The sequence below is a fragment of the Gopherus flavomarginatus genome, chromosome 9 (assembly GCF_025201925.1).
Source record: "Gopherus flavomarginatus isolate rGopFla2 chromosome 9, rGopFla2.mat.asm, whole genome shotgun sequence".
In the NCBI taxonomy this organism is placed as follows: Eukaryota; Metazoa; Chordata; order Testudines; family Testudinidae; genus Gopherus; species Gopherus flavomarginatus.
Window position 1 is genome coordinate 47,298,196 of NC_066625.1, and position 21,597 is coordinate 47,319,792.

The window sequence follows — 21,597 nt, forward strand, 5'->3', positions numbered from 1 at the left end:
CTCCCACTGCAGCTCCCTCCATGGCCGCCCCTGCCCGCGCGGAGCCGGGCGCCAGGGGCCGGGCAGCAGCCTCCCGAGGCGGGCGAGAGGGCGGGATCTGAGCCGCTCGCCGCCGGGCCAGCCGGTGGGCCCCCCGCCATGTGGGCAGCTCCCGCGCCCCCGCGCCAGCAGCCCAGCCGGGGGCCGAGCCCCGCGCTCAAGGAGCGGCAGCTGCAGCTGGAGCCGTCCCGGCTGCCGTGCCCAGCCCACTAGCTCCGGCGAGCCGCGGAGGCCCCAGTAGGGCGGTGTGTCGGCCTGAGACCCTGGCACCTGTGGAGCGGCCCGGGGCCTCCGTGCGCACTATGGGCCACCGGAGCGAAGGCGGACGAGTGGCACTGCACCGCGGCGCTGGCGGCGGGGGCAGCGCGGCCGCCTCCCCCGCACACGGCATGGCAGCTCCCCTCCTCCTGTGAGCAGGTTCCGCTCCTCCACTCGCGGCGATCCAGCCAGAATAACAACAGGCGCTCCCCCTCCCCCGCCCGTCTCCCAGCTCCGCGCTTCCTGCCCGCCGGCAGGCTCTGCTCCAGGGGGCAAGGAGGGGACAGATCAGGATGGCATCTCCCGGGAGCAGCAGCCAGGAGGAGCCGCCGAGCTGGCCCTGGTGACCCTGGGGCAGCCGCAGCCGGAGCCCCTGCGCTGGAAACGGGAGAGCCAGACCGGTTTTGCTCGCTGCTGGGCTAGTAAGTGGCTGATTTCCGTGGCTTGTGGCTCTCGCGGGGTGGCTGATAAATAAACTTTGCTGTAGCAGAGCCGCCGGCCTGGCGGCGTTTGACAGGCCGGTGTTGTGTGGTTACACTGGTGCGGCGCCCCAGCTGCGCTCAGAGTCGGCAGCCAGAAACTGGGGTGCAGCCTCCTCGTTTAACCTCCCCCAGCGATGGGGGCTTGTGCCTGGATACGGCGCCAGGAGGGGCCGGGCATGGAGAGAGTCCCGGGGGGGGACTGGTTCCTTTTGCTGACACGAACAATCCCCGCGGAGCCGGCTCCAAATCCAGGTCACTTCCCCCCTCCCAGGAAAGAAAGGGTGGGGGATGGGAGGGGAGACCCTTGCGATCCTGGCTCGGAGGCTGGCGCCCCGGGGTCCTGGCTCAGGGGCTGGGCTCCGGGCGCTCCGCTGGCCCTGGAAGGGGTAGATGGAGCGAAGCTGTCCCGCTCCGCAGAGCCAAAGGCCAGCCCGGCCCTCGGGGCCCCTGCCCGGCTCGCACCGTGACGCGCTGCTGGTCTCTCTCCGCAGGAGGCCGGCGGACTCCAGAGCCCCAGGACACCCGCCCCAGACGTGGAAGTCTCCGTGGATCTTGCGAGGCGTTTTCCGAGCTCGCCCCGCTGCGAATATCCCAGGATCATCGGTCGGTGCCCTTGAGCCAAGTGGGCGAAGCTCGCCAGGACAGGTGGCCGCCGTGCCCGGAACCGGCCCATGGGGGCTCAGTGCGCGGCACAAGGGAGGCGGGGAGGCTGAGCAGGTGGAAGAGGCGGCGCTGCTTCCAGCCTCTGCGGGACATCCGGAGCTATGCCCTCTCCGGCGAGCCGGCGAGCCCGGGGCAGACGGGCAGTGCCCGCCCTCTCTCGCTAGCCGGGAGCAGGGAAAGGATCGCTCTGGGCCCGTCTGCCAGTGGATCTTTCCCGGCCATCGGCTGAAGGCGGCTCCCTGCGCTCGGGCAGCGCTGCAGTCCCATGGCCGTGCGGCTGGGTCCCCGGCGCGGAGCTCGGTTAATCTTGCCCCGCGCCCCGCTGCTGTGAGCGGCCGGTGCGGAGAGCGGCGGGAGGCAGAGCGCGGCTGCGGCTCTCTGGCGCGTGGGACGTTAAGATGGTGAGCTCTCCCCGGCCTAGAGCGGCTCCGCGGAGGCAAGGCCGGGCTGGGGGAGAGCAGCATGGACAGCGCCGGGCGCCCAGGCAGCTTGTGAAGGATGAGCTCCGGGGGCTCGCAGGACACGCAGCCCAGTGAAGACCCCGCCGACGGCAGCAGCAGCGAGAGGGAGCGGATCAGGTGCCGCATGAAAATGGTGATCGGGCAGCTGGAGGGGATCCTGCAGGAGCTCAAGGAGGTAGCCAAGGAGCTCCGGGAGGTGAGCGCCGCTGGGGTGGGAGCGCCATGGGAAGCCCCAAAGCGGGCCAAACTTCCAGGCTTTGCCATGCCTAAAGAATTCCCCTCATGGAGCAGGGCTGGCTCGTAGGAGCAAACCGTTGTGGGCACAGCCTGTGTGTGTGGTACTGTGTGTCTGTTTGCTGCCTCCCCCGCCCCTATTGTGAGTGCAGCCTGTGTGTGTCCATCCCCTCCTCTATTGTGGGTACAGTGTGTGTGTATCTCCCTGGCCCTATTGTGGGTACAGCTTGTGTGTGTGTAGGGGGCAAATTAGATTCCCGTTGCCCTGAACCCCAGACAGTCAAATCACCAGTGCATATCCTGACTGCTGTCTGATTTGCACTCTTTGGCAGAGAAGGCCATGACACCCCCCCCACATACCATGTCAGTGGAAATCTGGCCCCCATTTCTATGCTTTCCTCTATCTCCAGGTTCAGGATAGCCTTTCACAGGAGAGGTGATGCCCCCCAAATGAGCGAATGCAATAGCTCATTCCCAGCAGTGCCCTTAGCATGGCCACCTGTGCCTGTTTTGTATTTATGGTGGATGATTTCCAAGAAGCAAGAAGGGCTCCCGATTGCCCTTGACTCCATTGACTTCAATACCATGGGTCTGCCCAGTGCCACATAGAATCAGGCCCAGTGTAGAGCTAAGGGCATCTGATCCCTGGTGGATTGGGTCCTAATATACCAAGCTGTGCCTGTGAATCACAGAAGTAACCTAGACATTGCATCTGTGTGAACAGTGTAGTAGAGCTAGGGCTTGGCTACACTCAAAACTCCAAAGCGCTCCCGCGGCAGCGCTTTGAAGTGCGAGTGTGGTCGCGGTGCTAGCAGGTACTCTACCTCCCAGTGGGGATTAGATCTCCCAGTGCTGCAGGTACTCCACCTCCCCGTGGGGATTAGCTTGCAGCGCTAGGGCAGTGTTTACACTGGCGCTTTACAGCGCTGTAACTTGCTGTGCTCAGGGGTGTGTTTTTTCACACCCCTGAGTGAGAAAGTTGCAGCGCTGTAAAGGGCCAGTGTAGCCAAGGCCCTACTGTTGTTTGGGTTCCCCACTGGATGTTGTGATTTGCTGTGCTTTGGACTGTTAAGTGCTGCAGTTGGGTCATTTTTTTACATTTAATTTAAGAAAGAAAGAAAGGGGAGTGGAAAGAGGATACACATTCCCTCTTCTTAAATGATACAAATAGACATTGCTTCCTTAAGGTTGATCTGATGAATCCAATTGAATGTTTAGCTACAGTTTGCTGCATGCTGCCCTGGGTGAAGAGAGTAGCAGCCTGCCAGTTTGGCATTGTGAAGACTGGATCTTTGCAGCAGAAAGAGAGAAACTTAATGATTTGGGGAGAGGTAGAGTTAATTGGGAGTTGGCATAAAATTGTAGAATGCAGCAAATCTCATAGAGAAACCCTGAAATCAAAGGATCCAGGAGGCCCCTGCCTAACCCTCAGGCCAACAATTCTGTTCCCCATACAAGAGAATTTTGCCATGGATGCAAGTTATTTCCAACCTCCCTTGGCTGGTTTGTCCAAATGGCAGGCCTGCATCTATCAGGCCGGGCAGGAAGCAAGTGCTCTGATGTCACAAACTGGGTGGTGCATCAATAGAGTGCTAAAATCTCAAGGCCAGATTCTCAGCTGGTGTAAATCAATGTAGCTCTGTTGATTCCCACAGCCTTTTGCTGGTTTACACCAGCTGAGGATCTGGCCCTTAGATGGTGAATAAGCATGCTTCAGGGTTTTTGTTCCACTTCCCTGGCCATGAAGCAGCAGTAGCTGAAAGGGCTGGCTCAGCTTTTCCAAAGGGTGTGGCACCAGCTGTGGGCAGAAATTTGGGACATTTCCCTGTGTGAAAATAGAAGATCCTACTGGGAATCATTTGGGCATGACTAGCTTTTTCTATAATGTGTCCATGAGAAAACATACTGAGCCACATTCAACTCTGGCTGAGCTCCAAGGGTATCTTTTTTTGCTCTTGCTGCCCGTCCTCCCAAGGCTGGATTGTGCCAGGGCCTGTGTGGTGGGCAGCATTGCAAGGAATTCCCCTCCCAAACCTTCCACCCTTGTGCAGGGGAAATGCATAGAATGGCTGGGAAGCAGAGCCGCTGCTCCAGGGACCTGATCCAAACCATTGGAGTCAATGGGATTTTTTCCGTTGACTCTAGTAAGCTTTGGATCAGACCCCATCTTAGGACGGCTGGCAACACTAATGATGTGGCAAAGGCAGGGCCATGGATGCAAAGGGGAGTGCACACAGCTCGCAGTCAAAGTGGGGAGGAGCTGACTGAGCCAGCCAGCTAGCCAGATCCCCACTTGGCATTGGAAGCCGTATACCTCTCCGTGCCTCTTCTTGGCCAGAGCTTACAGCTACAGTCCAGCTCTGGTGCCTTGCCCAAAATAACCCATCTTGGAAAATAATAGCACAGAGCTTTAAAAAACCATCCAAGGATCAATGACAGTGTGGGGAGATGCAAGCAGCAATTGGATAGGAATTTGTGGGGTAAATCCTGCTGCACTTATCCCTTGGCTCACTGGAATTCCATCGAGGTGAAGAATCTGTGGGCATGAAGGTTGAAAAGGGTTTGCAGAGGATAGAGGGGCAGGTTGCTTATTGTGGCTTGTTGCTTTGCATCTCCTGACTCAGCCCAGCCTGTGCTGTGGGAGGTGCAGGCAGCAGGAGAAACCCTGCATGTCTGAGCAATGATCAAACCCTTCTTGAATTACTGCTTTCAGCACCAGAGGGTCAGTGAAACACAGGCAGTCCCCTCTTTGCCTTAAGGGCCACTTTGGAGATTAGAAGGCATCATGCACCATCAGGACCATCCAGCTGGTATTTGCCTATGAGGTCACATTTGGTTTTTTGGGGGGCCTTTAGTCAAACTTGTAGCCCTGCTGTGGAGATGCAGTTGGCCAGAATCATGGGCGGCTTGATGGAAGGAAAAGGCCAGCCAGCTAGCCATGTGTTATGTGACTAACAGCTAATCCTTCTCCCGTTTGGAGAGTGATCGATACCTTCCAAAGGGGAAGATTAGAAATGATAACACTAGACTGGGGAGCAGAGTTAGGGCTTGGTGGGAAGGAGAGAGAAAGCATTGGTAGCTGCTGTCCTGTGGCTGGAAACACAATAATCACTCTAGAAGAGAAGTGTCTTTCAGCTCCCCAGAAAGGAGGCTGGGCCATGTGGTTAAGGCATAGGAAGGTGTTCTGGCCTAGTCCTGGCTCTGTGGCCTTCAGCAAGTCACTTGGCCTTTCCATGCCTCAGTTTCCTCCCCCGTAAAACAGGGAGAGTGATATTTATCTGCCTCACCAGCGGAGGCAGCTCCAGGCACCAGTGCATCAAGCACGTGCCTGGGGCAGCAAGCCATGGGGGGCACCCTGCTGGTCCCTGCGAGGGCAGCAGTCAGGCGGCCTTCGGCGGGATGCCTACGGGAGGTCTGCCAGTCCCACGGATTTGGCAGCAATTCAGCGGTGGGGATGCTGAAGCCGCGGGACCGGCGGACCTCCTGCAGGCATGCCGCCGAATCTGTGTTGCCAGTGGACCTCCCGCAGGCATACCGCCGAAAGCCACCTGACTGCCCTGCTTGGGGTGGCAAAATACATAGAGCTGCTCCTGCTCACCAGGCTAAATCCTGTCATGTCCCTAATGTGCTTTGAGATCCTCAGAGGGAAGGGCGAAGCACTGTTCTTGTAACAAATCCTGAGAATTGGCCTAGCAGACAGAAAGCTCTAGTAATGGAGGCTGAGCTGGGAAAGCACCTAAAACGGGGCACCCTTGTGCTGGAGATGATGTCAAACGAAGTCTCCCCGATGGGTTTCCATGTGGGCACATAGCTCATGCCCACTGGAGATGATCAGATGCTCTTGCTTAGTTGGAGTCCTTCATCTCGAGGCAGGATTCTTGGCTCCTGTGTGTTTTTGACTGCAACTGAGACTCCCGTAGGATCCTGTCTGAACTGATAAACAGAGTGGGATGAGGTCAGCTCAGTGCAGGGCTGAGGCCAGGTCAGTGGTGGAATGAAGACCTCCAGGGAAAAGCCTAGGGGTGGGGTTGGATGATTCAGTGCCTGAGTTGCCCTGATTCTGCCAGGTCGTGATTCTGAGAGAATGCACATGTGAGCTGCATGGCAGAAGCCAACCCTCTTCCATCTAACTCAGGACTGAACCAACGCAGTTGCAGTGTTTAATGAGTGAGATGTTACATGGAAATCCTGAGCACTTGTGCACTTTCAAGGCCTGCTGGAGCTTTTCACAATAGCAATGGGCCTTATCACCAACCTCCTGGCCAAATGCCACTATGGCTAATTATACCCAACCGCTGCCATTTCAATCAGATGCATTTTTCTTCTCTTCCTGGCTCTATAGCTATAGCTCATTGTTGCTCCAAGCTGTCACAAGTAACACAGCTGCCAGCCTCAGCTAGGAAGAGAGAGAATGTCAGGGGCTGCTGAAGTGTTTGCTGTATGTTTAATCTGTAACGTGTTTTAAGATCCTTCAGACTGGAAGGCAGCAAGATCTGTTGGGAAAAGTGCTCAGTAAGAGCCAGTAGTCATTATTTATTAGCACACAAAGTTTCAAAGAAGCTGCCTGTTCCAAGCTGAAACCCCCAAGAGCTGGGATAAGCCTTCCTCATCCGCACCTAGCACCCCAGTTTTGCCAGCAGGTTGGTCATTGTCTTCCCAATGTAAATCCCCACCTGGGAAAGTGCTTTATGGTTAAAATAGGGGACATGGTCAATGTCCATTAAGCAAAGCTTGAAGTGGCACTGGCTCCTACTGAGATCCACAGCTTGGCCTACTTCTGAAAGGCTATGCTCTGACAGGGGCTGACCTCAGCACTGGAAGCACTGTTTTGAAAGGGTAGTTTGAAAAAGCACATTGTGCCTGACCATGGAAGCCAAGGCACACCTATGACTGCTGAATCTGAAAGGAATACAAGGGAGAATTTTTCTTCCATTTGTTTTCTTTGTGTACTTGAACCCACTTGGTGTAGAATCAGTTTCACTGATTCCATGGTATACTCCATCAGTCGTTATCTCCCTTGCAGAAAAGACCCTTCTAAATATCCGCAAAGGAGCTGAAAAACCCTTATAAAAATCTTATAAAGGATTTTAAAAAATATTCAGAACTTGAAGCTTGTTTTTCATCTACATGAGATCTCTGTACACAGTCCCAGCAGCTTAAAGGAGGCTTACAATGAGAGTGGATGTAATTTATGCTCACTTTAAGGCCCCTTTCATAGATTCATAGATATTTAAGGCCTAGTGGGACCATTCTGATCATGTCTGACTTCCTGCATAATATGGCCAGAGCCATGTACAGAGGGCTGAATGTAAAGGACAATCTGGGCCATGCTATTTAAAGGGTGCACTCGCAGAATCAAAGTCATGGGGGTTTCAACTGGAATTACTGATTTAAAAAAATGAGGTGGATGGTGTTCCGTTGGAGAAGAACGAACACTTGATCACCCACTCATGGACTCTGCCCACCAGTTCACCCCTGCCATGTCATAACCAAGACTATTTGAATTGGGCAAAATCATTCTTGAGATTCTGCACTGAAATTTTTAACCTTTTCTGTGTGTTTGTGACCCATTTGTGTTGCTGTTGCCCCAAAATTGCAGCCAGTTGCTGTATTATTTATATTACACTAACACCTAGAGGCCTCAAGCGAGATTGGAAATTGTATTAGGTGGCTTTGTGGTAGCTATTGTACAGACATCTAGTGAAAGATAGCCTCCTGACAAAGAGTTTACAATTTAAACAGAGACAAAAGGTAAGAATGGAAACTGAGTCACAAAGAGAGGAAGTAACTTGACCAAACTCAGCAGCTCAGTGGCAGAACTAGGAATAAACCCCATGTCTCTTGAGTCCCAGTCCAGTGCCCTGTCTACTAGACCACAGTGCCTAGCAGTTGGGGGGGTTTTGAGGGAACAGCTAATAGTCAATAAATAGTGCAAAATATTTCTGTAAAGTGACTTTCACTTTTGTAATAAAACCACAAAAATTAGTTTAGAATAAAGTTTGTGAAATCAGAGCTCTCTAGCTTACCATATGACTTATGTGGCCAATCAAAACAGCTAGAATTTTGACAACACACTGCTCATGTGTGAGGTACAAGCTAAGCATACTGAGTAATGAGTGAATCACAGAAAACTCCACTAAGGCCCCTTTACACCTCTCTGGTTAAAAGAACGAGGAGTACTTGTGACACCTTAGAGCAGGGGTAGGCAACCTATGGCACACGTGCCGAAGGCAGCATGCGAGCTGATTTTCAGTGGCACTCACACTGCCCAGGTCCTGGCCACTGGTTCGGGGGCGGGGGGCGGGGGGGCTCTGCATTTTAATTTAATATTAAGTGAAGTTTCTTAAACATTTAAAAACCTTAGTTACTTTACAGACAACAATATTTTAGTTATATATTATAGATTTATAGAAAGAGACCTTCTAAAAACGTTAAAATGTATTACTGGCATGCGAAACCTTAAATTAGAGTGAATAAATGAAGACTCAGCATACCACATCTGCTGACCCCTGCCTTAGGCCACGTCCAGACTAGGGGAGGAAAATCGATCTTAGATACGCAACTTCAGCTACGTGAATAACGTAGCTGAAGTCGGATTTCTAAGATTGAGTTACTCACCCGTCCAGACGGCGTGGGATTGATATCTGCGGCTCTCCGTGTCGATTCCGGAACTCCATTCGGGTTGATGGAGTTCCGGAATCGATGTAAGCGCGCTCGGGGATCGATACATCGTGTCCAGACTAGACGCAATATATCGATCCCCGAGCAATCGATTTTAACCCGTCGATACAGCGGGTTAGTCTGGACGTGGGCTTAGAGACTAACAAATGTATTTGAGCATAAGCTTTCATGGGCTAAAACTTACTTCACTGATGCATAAAGTGGAAAATACAGTAGGAAGATATATATACACATAAGACATGAAAAAATGGGTGTTGCCATACTAACTATAACAAGAGTAAGCAGTTAAGGTGGGCTATAATCAGCAGGAGAAAAAAAAAACTTTTGTAGTGATAATCAGGATGGCCCATTTCCAACAGTTGACAAGAAGGTGTGAGTAACAGTAGGGGGAAAATTAGCATGGGGAAATAGGTTTTACTTTGTGTAATGACCCATTCACTCCCAGTCTTTATTCAAGCCTAATTCAATGGTGTCCAGTCTGCAAATTAATTCCAATTCTGCAATTTCTCGTTGGAGTCTATTCTTGAAGTTTTTTTTGTTGGAGTATTGCGACTTTGAGGTCTGTAATTGAGTGGCCAGGGACATTGACGTGTTCTTCAACTGGTTTTTGAATGTTTTGATTCTTGACGTCTGATTTGTTTTCCATTTATTCTTTTGTGTAGAGACTGTCCAGTTTGGTCAATGTACATGGCACAGGGGCATTGCTGGCACATGATGGCATATATCACACCGGTAGATGTGCAGGTGAATGAGCCTGAATAGATATGTGGACAGAGTTGGCAATGGGCTTTGTTGCAAGGACAGATTACTGGGTTAGTGTTTTTGTTGTGTGGTTGCTGGTGAGTATTTGCTTCAGGTTGGGGGGCTGCCTGTAAGTAAGCACTGGCCTGTCTCCCAAGATCTGTGAGAGTGAGGGATTGTCCTTCAGGATAGGTTGTAGATCCTTGATGATGCGCTGGAGAGGTTTTAGTTGGGGGCTGAAGAATGCCAGTAACCATCATCTCACTCTCACAGATCTTGGGAGACAGGCCAGTCCTCGCTTACAGACAGCAGATGCCATGAAAATTCACAGTTGGGCCTTGTGGAAGGGATAGTTCAGTGGTTTGAGCATTGGTCTGCTAAACCCAGGGTTGTGAGCTCAATCCTTGAGGAGGCCATTTGGGGATTGGTCCTGCTTTTAGGAGGGGGTTGGACTAGATGATCTCCTGAGGTCCCTTCCAACCCTAATAATCTATGATTCTCAGAGAAACATCCCCATGTCTCACTGCAAAAAAAGCTGTGAAATCACTGGGGTAGTGGTAAAAAAAAAAAAAAGCAGTGAGTAAACTAACCATTTTGGCATTCTAGGCCAAGCAGTAGCCTGGCAGACATTGTGGGTGAGCCAAGGTGCCCGTATTCTGATTTGGATTTAGGCTAGGATGACATCAGGCGAAAGCCAGAAGAGCCATTGGACTGCTTTTTGGGCACTCACTTTCACATACAAGTGACCATGCTGTGTTTTAATCCTTATTTAATGATTTGGTGTCACGGAGTCACCGGGCGATGCTCTGGAACTGCTCCCCACCAAGCCAGTCAGGACTTTGGGGAGCCTCCTCTCCCTTGGAGCAGACTTGTTCAGGGCAAGAAGCTCACACGTCTTCACCTCCTGGGTCTCTCCTTGGAGCATTCAGCATCCTCTGCCCCTCCGTGCGCTTCCCACAGCGAGCCTGCCCCAGTGGGGTCCTGGGGAAGCCACAGGGTCCTGCACCCCCACTTTGCCGTCAGACGTGACTCTCAGCCAGCCAGTAACACAGAGGTTTATTCAATGACAGGAACAGGGTCTAAAACAGAGCTTGTAGATACAGCGAACCGGACCCCTCGGCCGGGTCCATTCTGGGGGGCAGTGAACCAGACCCCCCATGTCTGCACTTCCCTCCTCGTCCCCAGCCAGCTCCAGCCTAACAACTCCTCCCAGCCCCTCCTCTCTGCTCAGCTCCTTTCCCGGGTCGGGAAGTCACCTGATCTCTTTGTCTCCAACACCTTCAGCTGGCACCTTTGCAGAGAAGAGGCCCAGGCCATCAGTTGCTAGGAGACAGAGTGCCAGGCATTTAGGTGCACTGTCCCTTTGCTCTTCAGCAATCACATGCCCTTATCCCACCGCCTAGATACTTAAGAACTGCATAGGGGACACTGAGGCACCAACACAGTATTTAGAGGAAACATCAAGAACATTCCCAGTTCGTCACATCTCTCCCCCTTTCGAGACCGAACTGAGCCAGGTCACTTCAGCCAGTGACCTGGGGAAGTTCGAACCCAGCAAGGTTCCCATGGATGCACCAGCATCTCTCCCATTCCTTGGTGTGAGTTACACCAGGACAGTACAGTCTCACGCCCTCCCTTAGGTCGAGTGTGCTTGATGGCACTTGCAGGCCGCATGTGGGAAGGTTTATGCAGCCCACACCCTTTGCCACCCCAGTACCCCTGGGGTTCAAGCTGGGATTGGGTCTTTTCCCAGCCCTCTGGTCTGTGATTCAGGCTCCCTTGGTTAAGAGCCCTCAGCTTGGCCTTGGCCAGCTTTGGGCTTGGGCCGCCGCTCCCCACCTTGTGGCCCAGATAAAACACCTCTGCCGTCCCCACCTTACACTCTCCAGCTTTTACCGTCAGTCCCACCTCCTTCAGGCAGCCGAGCCCCCTTTTCACCTGGGACACCTGTTCCTCCCAGGTCTGGCTAAAGATGCACATGTTATCAGTGTCTGCCAGGGCCAAGTTCTCCATCACCCTTTGCTTGTTTAGAATTTCCCCAGGCCTAGGCATGGGGTCGGCATCGGACACTGTGAGGGTTTTAAGCTTCCGATAGCCCCCACAAAACCAGATCATCCTGTCTCCCTTGGGGATCAGCCCCACGGGTGAGGCCCATGGGCTGTAAAACGGCTGGATCCCATCTAAAGCCAGCAGGTCCTCGACCTCTCTCTCCAGGTTCTGGGCTGCTTTCCCAGTGACTGAATGGGGAACACCTGATGGGGAGATTGGCTCCCACCTCAGGGAAGAGATCCCCCAGGGGGTCTTCCCCCTTCTCCTCCCAATCCTTCCTTTCTGGGTCCAGGGGTCCCCTCACTCTCCTCCCATCCAGCAGCTCGAACGGGAAGAACCCTGTGGATTCCTGGGGCACCACCAGCTGCCTCCCGATTCCCCCCAGTTCTACTTCCCCTTGGAGAGCCCATTCCCGGTACAGGAATCCCTTCTCCTGCAGGACTCTGTCCCTGCAGCCTTCCCCAAGCGGGTTTGCAGCGCTGTGGCCAGCAAGTTCCCTCAGCTTCTCCAAGGAGGGATCCCTCTGCAGCTCGGTCTGGGATTCAGCAGCTGGAGCAGGGAGTGGGACCTGTTCCCTCTCACTGGCTGGGCCTGGGGTCACAGCCCCCCTGAGCCCTGTCCCTGGTAGCTCCTTCCCTGCTGTGTAATCACTTCCCAGCAGCACGTCTGGACCAGGCAAACCTATATGGCAGCTGACCTGCCCTGCCTGGGTGTCCCCCCACTCAGCTGGGGTCTCAGCTCCCCCTGTGCTCAGCGCTGCCCTTGCTGTCCCAGTGGGGGCAGGCAGCGAGCTCGTTGCTCTGGTCACAGCATCAGAGCTAGCGTGAGCCCCCTCTCTGGTGTGCAGGGGGGCGGGGAGCATCTCTCCCTCCCACTCAGCCCCAGGGGGCTGGTTCCAGGTAGGCAGGTATCCTGAGCCCAGCAGCCCCTCCCCCCTGCCAGCCAGGTCATTTGCATTTTCACTGACCATTTCCATCCTAGCCAATTGGTTCCCTGGATTTGAATTCAAACCCTTGGCGAGGCCTGGATCCTGTCCCATGGGGAGACAGTCACCCCCAAACAGGGCCTCAGAGCCGATATCCTGGAGAACCCCAACTACCAGCCAGCCCGACCCCTCCTGGGTCTGCACAGGGATCTGGGCCATAGGCAGGGCGAGGAGCTTCACCCCAGGGAACTTCACCCAGGTCCCACAGTCCCTCAGCATCTGGGGCTGCACCACCACAGTTCTCTCTGTCCCAGGGTCTCGCCCCCGCAGGTGTGTTTCCCCACTGACCCCTGGGCAGCCCCCTATGTCTCTCTGCTCCACCATCACCAGTCCACGCTGCTGCTGCTGCTGCTTCTCCTGCAGCTTTTCCTCGGGCTCTTGCTTTCTCTCACGGTCCTCTCGCTCTCCCGGGCTCTGCTCCCATCCCATCCGTCTCCAATCTCCTGATGGGGAACCCAATCGTGAAGACCCTCGTCTGATTGGGGACCAGACTCCCGGGGATGCCTGACTGATACTCCAGCTGCTCTCAGATCCTCTTGTATCCCCATCTGGGCCAGGAATCTGCTCCTCAGAGCGGTCCTTCTCCTCCAACTGCACGATTAACTGTGCCTTGGTGAATTTCCCCATGCGTAACCCTCTCTTTGTGCACAGGATCACAATGTCCTTCTTAAGGAGATGGTGATAGGCTATCACTTCACCGTTCCCAAGTGGCTCTGGACTCACAGGCCTGTGTGCTCTTGGCTCCCCCATGGTTTCCAGGAAGAACGCCGGGTGTGCCAGCCCTTCTCGTGGTCACCACCTCTTTGCCAGGGTCGAGCTGCAGACTCCTCCGCCCCTGGGACTGCTCCTGCAATCCCCAGGGGAACCCTGCTACTGCAAAAATCCTTCTCTCTCCCAGGTTCGAGCGGCAAGCTCCTCCGCCCCTGAGACTGCTCACTGCAGTCCTCAGGGGGACCCCGTTACTCCAACAGTCCTTCTCGCTGGTCACACACTCCCAGAGGATAACCGCCCCCTGAAACCATCCCTCTCTGAGCCTTCAGCACGCCTGGTCCTCATTATCCCTTCTTTGTTTTACTACTCCCCAGTCACTTACTGCAATCAGCGCCATTCACGGGGTGCAGTACATCCCACCGCTGCCACCAGTTGTCACGGAGTCACCGGGCGATGCTCTGGAACTGCTCCCCACCAAGCCAGTCAGGACTTTGGGGAGCCTCCTCTCCCTTGGAGCAGACTTGTTCAGGGCAAGAAGTTCACACGTCTTCACCTCCTGGGTCTCTCCTTGGAGCATTCAGCATCCTCTGCCCCTCCGTGCGCTTCCCACAGCGAGCCTGCCCCAGCGGGGTCCTGGGGAAGCCACAGGGTCCTGCATCCCCACTTTGCAGTCAGACGTGACTCTCAGCCAGCCAGTAACACAGAGGTTTATTCAATGACAGGAACAGGGTCTAAAACAGAGCTTGTAGATACAGCGAACCGGACCCCTCGGCCGGGTCCATTCTGGGGGGCAGTGAACCAGACCCCCCATGTCTGCACTTCCCTCCTCGTCCCCAGCCAGCTCCAGCCTAACAACCCCTCCCAGCCCCTCCTCTCTGCTCAGCTCCTTTCCCGGCGGGAGGTCACCTGATCTCTTTGTCTCCAACACCTTCAACTGGCACCTGTGCAGAGAAGGGGCCCAGGCCATCAGTTGCTAGGAGACAGAGTGCCAGGCATTTAGGTGCACTGTCCCTTTGCTCTTCAGCAATCACATGCCCTTATCCCACCACCTAGATACTTAAGAACTGCATAGGGGACACTGAGGCACCAACACAGTATTCAGAGGAAACATCAAGAACATTCCCAGTTCGTCACATTTGGATAGATTTTGTAAATAAAAGAAAATGTGAGTAAACTCCATATTCCCCAGATGAGCAGTGGTACGCTCTGTTCAACCATGTGTGACGGGCTGTCCAACTCACACAAGCCTTGAGTGGGTTAGTGGGGGCTGGGGGCCAATTAACTTTACACACGGCACCTGGAAGGGAAACACGGCCTGACAGGGCCTAAAGGCAGAGGAAGCCCAGCTGGGAGGAGCTGGGATAGGCATGTAAAGCCAGGAAGGCAGAGCAGGAGGAGGCTGCAGAGAGGAGGCCTGTGGTCACTTCCTGGCAGGAAAGGGCATTTGTCAGAGGCAAGGAGAGGATCCAGGGGGCGAATGAGCCATGAGGTCCTGCCTGGTCTAGGGAGTCTTACAAGATGCCTACAGGGGTGGAGTAGCCATGGGGAACAGAGGAAGCTCCAGTTGCAAACTCAGAGATAGAGGAGGAGATAGAGGCTGAGTAGAAAGGAGCCTAGGGAATCAGCTACCAGGACTTGAAAGTGAGCAGAGCTGGATTGCTAGTCAGAGGGTCCGTGGGCTGGAGCTCACAGTAGTGGGTGGACCTGGGTTCCCCTGCCAGCCACTGGGACATTGCCCATGATCTGGAGTTGGAATGGAAGGCTGCCTGAGGCAGCATGTGGACAGCTGGTCCAGGAGGACTGCATAATGACCTGGCCAGAGAGTTTAGTGAGGGGTGGAGGGTGTCACAGTGTGAATAACCAATGGTGAGCAGTGCCAGATGAAGAGAGAGCTAATTTCCTGACCTCACCACAAAGATGCACACCTGTGGTGAGTGGGGCACTTTACACCATGTTTACCTTGGTCCACAGCCATGTATGAAATGACAATGGATCCATCTGTGGAAACTGACTTCTGGGAAAGGAAAACAAAGGCTTCAAAATAGAAGTGATTCCCCACCCCACCCCTTTAATTCGACATTGTTTCCTCACCCTAGAAATGGGACCCTGGCATCCAGGGACCTGGATTCCATTGTCAGCTTTGATTCAGGGTGCCCTTAGCCTGGAATAATTCATAAGTAACTGTGAGACTCCATTAGTGAATGGTGAGCAAAGCAGGCAGAGATCTGCCCCTGCAAGGTGCTGAAAAGGGTGAAATGTCATTAGTATTATCAGTGTTAAGGTTTTGTTGGGTGAGGGAGGCAAAGTTCTCACTCCATATGATGTTGTTTCTGTCCCGGGGGGCATGTTACAAATGCCAGATGAATGAGCAGCAACTTACCAGCAGCATGTAATGTCAGCATGAGAATAAATGCCCTAGCTAGAGATGAGCCCAACCTACAAAATTCAGGCTAAGAGGGGTTCTGATACAGTGGTTTGTGAGACCCATTATAGTCACAGCGACTTATAACAGGATGGCAGGTGGTGGGGCTCATGTGGAGGCGGAAAATACCGGGAGTTATAATCAGTGATGATAAAAATATTCTGGCAGGGATATTAAACTTCATGCTTCCAGGTTTAAACCAACCCTTAGCTACTGGTGAGCAGAGTGAGACCTTCAGTGGGGGCAGATTATCCCCATCTGTCTAGTGTGGGGTTCCTGTGCCTTCCTCTGAAGCAGTTGATGCTGGCCCTTGTCAAAGATAGGCTGCTGAACTAGATGAACTTTGGGTCTGATCCAGTTTGTCCATTCCTATATTCAGGTGCTTGAACCTTCTCAGAAGGTGTACTGTAATCACTGCTGACCCATGCTGGGAAATGCGTCTATGAATAATACTGGGGTCTTGTAAACCTCACTTCCTGCAGGTCAGGAAAAACTTCAGGGTCCAGGCTGGTGCAGTGGGGCTCCCCAGGAAGTGGGCTAGCCCATGGTATATTTGCCATGAACCTGTGGCACCATTATTAAATATCAGCTCCCTGGAAGTCCTTGTCAAATCAGCCTTTGGTTGCCCTAAAAGAACCACACAGGATTCACAAATGCATAAACTGCTTATCTGTCAACACAGGGCCCTCAGCAGGAGAGAGGCCCTAATGTGGAACTGTTTTACAACATGCCCATATAACTGAATGGAAATGTATAGCACTGATACAACAATGCATAAAATCCTATCCAAATGCATGAGCTGGCAGCACAGCATCCAGGCACGAAGACTCGCCAAGCAGCCAGCTGGGGATAGGAACAGACCAGAGCCCTGCTGTGCCCTGAGGCGGAGAAGCTGTGAAATGGCTTGTAGGAAACATCCTGGCCTAGGAAGCCAGGACATGAAGGGAACATCATGCAACTAAGCCACCACTGAGAGAGTCCACCAAGGGGTGCTAGCAGAGGAGGTGAAATTCCTTGGCTTCAGTTCTGTTTCTCCTGAACCTGAAATTCAAAGTGGAACTTGGGGGCTGCAGCCACATGGGGCTAAAACACAAATTAAAGAATTGCATGAGCCTCTCTGTAACAAAACTGAAGAGAGGGGTCTGAGTCTGCACCTTGGCATCAATATCCAGACCATCCAGCAGCTAACCATATTTGCAGCTAACCATTTTTAAAAACGATCTGCTAATCCAAAACCCCAGAGCCGAATATCTGCTTGATCTGGGGGCTCTTGAAATCGTGTGTGTGTGTGTGAGAGAGAGAGAGAGAGAGAATATGAGAATGCCGCCATACAGAAAACTTTACGTTAGCGGTGTGACGGTGATGGGTTCAGTCACAGAGATCCCCTTGGGACTGTCACCTGATATGCTGAAATTACCTCTGAGCCCGTTTTCCCTGCCAGCTTGGGACTCCAGAATCCTGTCTTGTTGAGCCAGACATGCTAGCCTGCTGTAGCACAGACCCAGGGTCTGGGCCATGCCTACGGAGCTGCAGACTTTACCTAAAAACATCTCAGCAGGTTACCTCTCTCCAGCACCCAAACACCTAGCTCCCAATGGGATCCAAACCCCAAATAAATCCGTTTTACGCTGTGTAAAGCTTATACAGGGTAAATTCATAAATTGTTCACCCTCTATAACACTGATAGAGAGATATATACAGCTGTTTTCTCCCTCAGGTATTAATTGGGTTTATTAATAAAAAAAGTGATTTTATTAAGTATAAAAAATAGGATTTAAGTGGTTTCAAGTAATAACATCCAGAACAAAGTAAGTCACAAAAGCAAAATAAAACAAACTCGCAAGTCGAAGCCTAATACATTAAGAAACCGATTACAAGTAATATCTCATCCTTAAAGATATTCCAATAAGCTTCTTTCACAGACTAGACTCCTTCTTAGTCTGGGCCCAATCCTTTCCCTTGGTACAGTCCTTGTTAGTTCTGGCAGAAATCTCAGGTGGTAAGCAGGGGTTTTTTCATGACTGGCCACCTCTTTTGTCCTGTTCTACCCCCTTTTATAGCTTTGGCACAAGGCAGGAATCTTTTGTCTGTGCTTGTCCCCACCCCCACTTCATCAATGGAAAAGTACAAGGATTAAGATGGATTCCAGTATCATGTGACAGTCTCCAATCTTCCTGGGTCAGCCCACACATCCACAGGAAGGCATGCAGGTAAATAAACCATTTACAATCAATTGTCCTAGTCAATGGGAGCCATCAAGATTCCAAACCACCATTAATGGCCCACACTTTGCATAATTACAATAGGACCTCAGAGTTATACTTCATATTTCTAGCTTCAAATACAAGAATGATATATGCATACAAATAGGAGGAATATATTCTGTAGATTATAACCTTTGTTATGATACCTTACAAGAGACCTTTCGCAGAAAGTATATTCCAGTTACATCATATTCACACTCATAGGCATATTTCCATAAAACATATGGAGTGCAAGGTCACACCTTCCTCCTGAAGTTACTGCCATAGTCTTGGGCACTGTCCATGGCGGAGGCTGTACATGTAAAATCCCTGTTTGTCTCTGGTCACACCCGCTCCCAGTACCTTTAAACCCTAAAATGTCATTCATAAATGTTCTAACAAAGTTCTGGGTTCCTGGTCCCTGGGTGCCTGGAAACATGTTGGGGTGTAGTATTGCTAACAGTATGCAGATAGCAATATCTGTTAAAGTGTAGGTGTCTTAGCATTTAGCCACCAATGCCATGAGGCAGTGTGCCTCAGTTTCCTCTTCCACACAGCAGTGTAGGTCTGTTATGCTCTAGCTGCTGTGCCGAGCTCTAAGCCTGTTTACAAGTATTAGCTGAGAAGCATCATATTTGTGGTACTGTCTTGTTACAATCCCTAGAATGTACACATTTTTTTCCCCAAAAATCAGGTATGTTACATTTTCATAGGGTTTGTCTGTAGCATCAACTCCATTGTCTTGATCCCTAGATGAAGCAGCAAAAGATATGAAATTAACAGCCAAGTTATCACAGACAGACTCTGTTCACAGAATTTGGCTTGTTCAGGGTCTATTGCATTTCCCAATCCCTTAGTGTACCATGGTAGGTGTTCAGATACAGATTCGCCTGCTTCTTTGGAGAAGGTTCTCAATTCAGGTATATGTTTGGCATTTTGGCAAGGAAAGGGTGCACTGCAAGCATGCCTGCCCTCAGCCCCTCCCTCTGGAATCTATTTGTGTTGGGCCCCAACAGCTTGTGAAGCTTCCCAAATGCAAAGTTTTTCCTTTTCCTGCCTTGAAGAAACAATGTTAGGGCTTGTCTACATCACTAAGTTGCAGCGCTGGTGAGGGGGTTACAGCGCTGCAACTTAGGAGGTGTACACATCTGCAGGGTATCACCAGGGCTGCAACTCCCTGTTTGCAGCGCTGGCCGTACTCCCATTTTGTCTCGGGTGTAGAGGATCCAGCGCTGGTGATCCAGCGCTGGTAATCAAGTGTAGACACTTACCAGCGCTTTTCTTGACCTCCGTGGAATAAGCAGGTATCCCAGCATACCTGAGGAAGCCTCTGGTAATCAAGCTGGTCTCCTTCCCCGGTTTGCTCTCGCGTTCCCCGAACCCCCGAGCAAGCAGGTCTCCTTCCCTGCGGTTTGCGGGGTGGTTCGGGGAACGCGAGAGCAAACCGCGGCGAAGCTGGTCTCCTTCCCCGATTTGCTCTTGCATTCCCCGAACCCCCGAGCAAGCAGGTCTTCCCTGCGGTTTGCAGGGGGGTTCGGGGAACGCGAGAGCAAACCGCGGCGAAGCTGGTCTCCTTCCCCGGTTTGCTCTCACGTTCCCCGAACCCCCGAGCAAGCAGATCTCCTTCCCTGCGGTTTGCAGGGTGGTTCGGGGAACGCGAGAGCAAACCGCGGCGAAGCTGGTCTCCTTCCCCGGTTTGCTCTCGCGTTCCCCGAACCCCCGAGCAAGCAGGTCTCCTTCCCTGCGGTTTGCAGGGTGGTTCGGGAAACGCAAGAGCAAACCGCGGCGAAGCTGGTCTCCTTCCCCGGTTTGCTCTCGCGTTCCCCGAACCCCCGAGCAAGCAGGTCTTCCCTGCGGTTTGCAGGGGGGTTCGGGGAACGCGAGAGCAAACCGCGGCGAAGCTGGTCTCCTTCCCCGGTTTGCTCTCGCGTTCCCCGAACCCCCGTGCAAGCAGGTCTCCTTCCCTGCGGTTTGCAGGGGGGTTCGGGGAACGCGAGAGCAAACCGCGGTGAAGCTGGTCTCCTTCCCCGGTTTGCTCTCGCGTTCCCCGAACCCCCCTTGAAGCCGCCCAACAGCGCTGCAGTGTGGCCACATCTAACACCACTTGCAGCGCTGGTTGCTGTAAGTGTGGCCACTCTGCAGCGCTGGCCCTATACAGCTGTACTAATACAGCTGTAACAACCAGCGCTGCAAAATTGTAGATGTAGACATACCCTTAGTGTATACAAGCATAGCGGAACAACATCTTTCAGTGGAGTGCTTTGGGTTGGTAAGATCTCTTTGGACATCCCACTATCTGTTCACAGAAGGTCAACTGGGTGGACTCTCCCCTTCAGGAGTTCTGAACCCCAGTCTTCCGTTAAAACCTGATCCAGAGGTGAGGGGTCTGGTATTTCAGATGCAGATCCTTCACCCTTCTGCTGGGGAAAAGCCTTTCTACAAAAGGTGGGCAGATCCTCCTGTTCTCCCTCACCTTCCATCTGGACTTCCCTCTCTGGGCTCCTCTCTGAGGCAGACACCCCTCTGTCCCCCAAAAGGGAATGTGACCCTGATCCAGTTGTGGGCTCACAGCTACCAGCTGTGACAGACCCTTTACTTGCCAGCAAATTCCCACTCCCTTTTCACTCAGCTTGGGCTCACTTCCAGCAACAGAGGCCTTGGAGTCTGTTCCCACTGCAGCAGTCACAGGACCCTAACTTCCATCTCTGGGATACATGTCCCTATGCACCTAGGGCAGAGCCTGTCCCCTGCTGACCTGCAACTTCCTGGCAGTCAGCAGCTGGGAAGGCCTCCTTGTTACAAGGTGGAACACCCCCCTCCCCCAGGGAGATAATCACAGGACAGGAACTGGCTCTATCCACCCCCTCCTGCAGGGACCTACCTTGAGCCCTGGGGCTACAGGAACTGGTCTTGATCATCCCTGCCCCCAAGGGCCCATTTTCCACTGCTACAGAGGAATTAAAGAGACAATCTCCTATTTCCCCAGCAGGACATGTGACTTCACTCTCCCCCATGGGAGTCTTTCAGCACAAGACTCCTTCTTGCTGCTAACAAACCCTGGGACAGATTCTGCCACATCAGAAAAATCATTCCCCAGTAGAAATAGTGCAAAATTGTGTGCCACTACTGCAACAGTTAGTTCAGCCTGCAAATCACCTGTTTCCACGTGTACCTTAGCTAAAGGTGAAAGGACTTTGTAACCTCCCACCAATTCTAATTCTGCCATTTTTCATGGTAACAAATCCTTCTCATGGATCACAGGGCAGGCTTTAGGCCGATTCAACCGATTCCCCTGAATTGGGCCATGCCCCAAGAGGGCCCCGCAGGGACTGGAGCCCCAGTCCCATTAAATTGCCACCAGAGCCCCACTGCTGGAGTCCTGGAGTAGGGCTGCGGGGCTCTGGGGGCTATTTAAAAAGTCCGGGGCTCCCGTTGCTTTTACCAACCCAGCCCTTTAAATAACCGCGGGACCCTTGCCGCTTCCCCAGGGCTCCCACGGCTATTTAAAGGGCCGGGGCAGTAGAAGCAGGGGAGCCCCGGGACCTTTAAATAGCCCCCAGAGCCCTGGGGTAGTTGGGGGGGCTCCAGATCCCTCTGCTGCCAGGTCCTTTAAATAGCCCCCAGAGCT

General features: G+C 52.9%; 1 protein-coding gene across 1 annotated transcript in view; it reads left to right on the forward strand.

The window, feature by feature from the left end:
* Window positions 1-1,923: 1,923 nt before the first annotated feature.
* INSYN1 (inhibitory synaptic factor 1) overlaps window positions 1,924-21,597 on the forward strand; it is a 104,698-nt gene continuing 85,024 nt past the window's right edge. The window contains exon 1 of the mRNA XM_050968449.1: window positions 1,924-2,099. Within this exon, the coding sequence (XP_050824406.1) occupies window positions 1,941-2,099 (159 nt within the window). The 5' untranslated portion in view covers window positions 1,924-1,940. The remainder of the gene's footprint in view (window positions 2,100-21,597) is intronic.